Source organism: Triticum aestivum, chromosome 1B (genome assembly GCF_018294505.1).
Source record: "Triticum aestivum cultivar Chinese Spring chromosome 1B, IWGSC CS RefSeq v2.1, whole genome shotgun sequence".
Lineage (NCBI taxonomy): Eukaryota > Viridiplantae > Streptophyta > Magnoliopsida > Poales > Poaceae > Triticum > Triticum aestivum.
This window is the reverse complement of record NC_057795.1, coordinates 700377820-700380796: the sequence shown is the minus strand read 5'-3', so window position 1 is coordinate 700380796 and position 2977 is coordinate 700377820. Positions and strand designations below refer to the sequence as shown.

Genomic DNA, 2977 nt, shown 5'->3' with positions numbered 1-2977 from the left:
GATTGGCTGGTGCTGATCGACGTTGACGCATTTGTAAGCGAATTGGACAGGTGGCGGTTGTTAGGGTGGGAATGATGAACCCAAGGCTAGAGCTGAGCTCATGCATGAGGATGGGCCATTTCGGATCCATTTCAGATGAGCGACGCATTATCATCGACGGAGACAAGTGGCGTGGCGGTAGTTTCTTTTTCTTTTTTTAAAAAAAGGGGGCCGCCCCGGCCTTTGCATCAGAAGGATGCATACGGCGACGCGTGGCGGTAGTTAGGTATGAGAACTAGTAGTATTGATGAACCCTTCTCCTAAGCTCTATATGTAGGGAGTAACCCTTCTCTCTTCCAGCCATTAAGAGCCTCGCTAGTCCTTTCATCATCAAACCCCACACACGCACACGCGCGCGCACACACACACACACAAAAAAAAAGCAGAGAGGGAGGAGATGGCCGGAGACGGGCGTCGCGTGGTGGTCTTCCCCTTCCCGTTCCACGGCCACGCCACCCCCCTCCTCCGCCTCGCCAGCGTTCTCCACACCCGCGGCTTCGCGGTGACCATCTTCCACACCGAGCTCCGGGCGCCCGACCCGGCCGAGTACCCCGCGGACTACCGCTTCGTGCCCCTGCGCGTGGACGTGCCCCCGGAGCTGATGGCGTCCGAGGACATCGCGGGGATGGTCACGGCCATGAGCGAGTACTCCGAGGCGCCCTTCAAGGAACGCCTGACCGCGGCGCTCGCCGAGGAAGGCGCCGGTGTCCGGTGCGTCATCGCCGACGTCGCCTGGTACAAGGCCCTGTCGGTGTCCAGCGCCCTCGGCGTGCCGGCGATGGGCGTCATGACGGCCAGCGCCGCCAACTACCGGGTTTACATGGCGTACCCGATGTTGATTGAGAAGGGCTACCTGCCTGTACAAGGTATGCAGATTATTTCAGGATTAGTATTGTGCATTATGATTCATCATGCTATCAGGAGAACAAAGTCTTGACTTGATGGATGGATGGATCTGTGCAGAGGCGCGCAGGGAGGATCTGGTCCAGGAGCTGCCGCCGTACCGTGTGAAAGATCTGCTACGGCTCGAGGCATCCAGCCTCCAGGGCTTCGCCGACCTGCTCCGGAACACCATCGAGGCACCGCGCCAGTCCGCAGGCCTCATATTCAACACCTTGAGGGCCATTGAGGCCGACGACCTGGACACGATCCGCCAGGAGGAGTCCCTCCCGGTCTTCGCCCTCGCCCCTCTCCACAAGCTGGCGCCGCCGGGCAACACCAGCAGCAGCCTGTACGGCGAGACGCAGGCGGACCGCGAGTGCCTCGATTGGCTCGACACGCAGGAACCAGGCAGTGTGGTGTACGTGAGCTTCGGGAGCCTGGCCGCCATGGACCCGCACGAGTTCGTGGAGCTGGCGTGGGGGCTCGCCGCCAGCAAGCGGCCGTTCCTCTGGGTCGTCAGGCCCACGCTCATCCGCGGCTACGAGTCCGGCCAGCTGCCCGACGGGCTCGACGAGCAGATCCGTGATCATGGCAGGCTCGTCAGCTGGGCACCGCAGGTGGAGGTGCTCGCCCACCCTGCGGTAGGCGCCTTCATCACGCACAGCGGCTGGAACTCCACGGTGGAAGCCGTGTCGGAGGGCGTGCCGATGATATGCCTCCCGTTGCACGGAGACCAGTTCAGCAACGCCAGGTACGTGTGCGATGTCTGGAAGGTGGGAGTGGAGATCGAGGCGTCGTCGGCGGCTGGGCAGAACCTGGAGAGAGGGAAGATCAAGGCTGCCATCGACAAGATTGTGCACGACAAAGGGATTAGAGAGAGGATGGATGCCTTCAAATTAGCTGCAGATGAAGCAGTTAACTCCCAAACTGAGGTGAAAGCTTTGGTTGATCTCATAAACTCGTTTTAATTAATTCAGAGCCTTCCACTTCATATACCTCACTTAATTATGTAATCATCATCCATCTTTGGCGATCGACCTACTGTACTGCTACTCCACCCACTGTAATAAGTATTCGATTTCCATACCCCTTTTCTTTTAATGTCTCCAACTGTGATGATTGATTCCAAATGTGATGATTTCTCCAAATGTGATGGTTGATTCGAATAAAGAAAAGCTTATTTTCCAAGTGTACATAATTATTTGTTGAAACTATATGCATGTCTGTGTCTTACTACTAATATAGTATTTTACAAGAGTTGTCTCCAGCATATGTACTCCCTCCCACTACTAGGAAAAGGGCTATAGATGATATGGACACTAATGGCGCACCAGACATGTGGTGCGCCATTACTATATACTAATGACGCACCATGTGTTGGTGCGTCATTAGTAACAATTTTTTTTTAATTTTTTTTCAAAACTAGTAATGGCGCATCAGGGGATAGTGCGCCATTACTAGTTAAACTAGTAATGGCGCACCACATCCACAGTGCGTCACTACTATATTTTTTTCAAAAAAAATTCAAACTTTTTTTCGAAGGTAGTAATGGCGCACCGTGGGTCTGGTGCGTCATTAGTAGTTAAAACTAGTAGGGGCGCACCATACCCGCGGTGCACCATTACTAACAATTTTTTTATTTTTCTTTATTTACTTTTATTTTTTTTCGAAGTTAGTAATAGCGCACCGTGGGTGTGGTGCGCCATTACTAGTTTTGACCCCCCTGGACCGCCTTTTCAGTTTAAAAAAAATAAAAGAAAATAATGGAAATGTCAAAAGAATAAAAGAAAATAAGTTTTCCATGTGATATGTGGTCTAGTTGTTGGGAAAATTTACAAATATGAATTTCGACTTTATTTGCAAAATCTCTCAGGTATTTGAAAAATGGGCATAACTTTTGCATACGAACTCGGATTAAAAAGTTTTTTATATGAAAAATCATCTACTCGAAAAGTTACATCCGAATTTAATCGGAGGAACCACGTTAAACATTTTCAAAATTCTCAAAAACCTAAAAGAAAAAAGTTACAGGGCTTTCAAGATCTAGAGGCAAAAA

At 51.4% G+C, this 2977-nt stretch overlaps 1 protein-coding gene across 1 annotated transcript; it reads left to right on the top strand.

The window, feature by feature from the left end:
- The first annotated feature begins 290 nt into the window (after positions 1-290).
- Positions 291-2114, top strand: LOC123150283 (DIMBOA UDP-glucosyltransferase BX9). Its single transcript, XM_044570120.1, has 2 exons — positions 291-905; positions 1003-2114. The coding sequence occupies exons 1-2, from the start codon at positions 437-439 to the stop codon at positions 1887-1889; spliced, it is 1356 nt and encodes a 451-aa protein (XP_044426055.1). The 5' UTR covers positions 291-436; the 3' UTR covers positions 1890-2114.
- The last annotated feature ends 863 nt before the right edge of the window (positions 2115-2977 follow it).

What these genes read in the sequence shown, in the direction of transcription:
- LOC123150283 (XM_044570120.1), top strand. Translation starts at nt 437, where the DNA reads ATGGCCGGAGACGGGCGTCGCGTGGTGGTCTTCCCCTTCCCGTTCCAC. An exon ending in GGGCTACCTGCCTGTACAAG is followed by an intron (nt 906 to 1,002) that starts GTATGCAGATTA and finishes GGATCTGTGCAG; the next exon opens with AGGCGCGCAGGGAGGATCTG.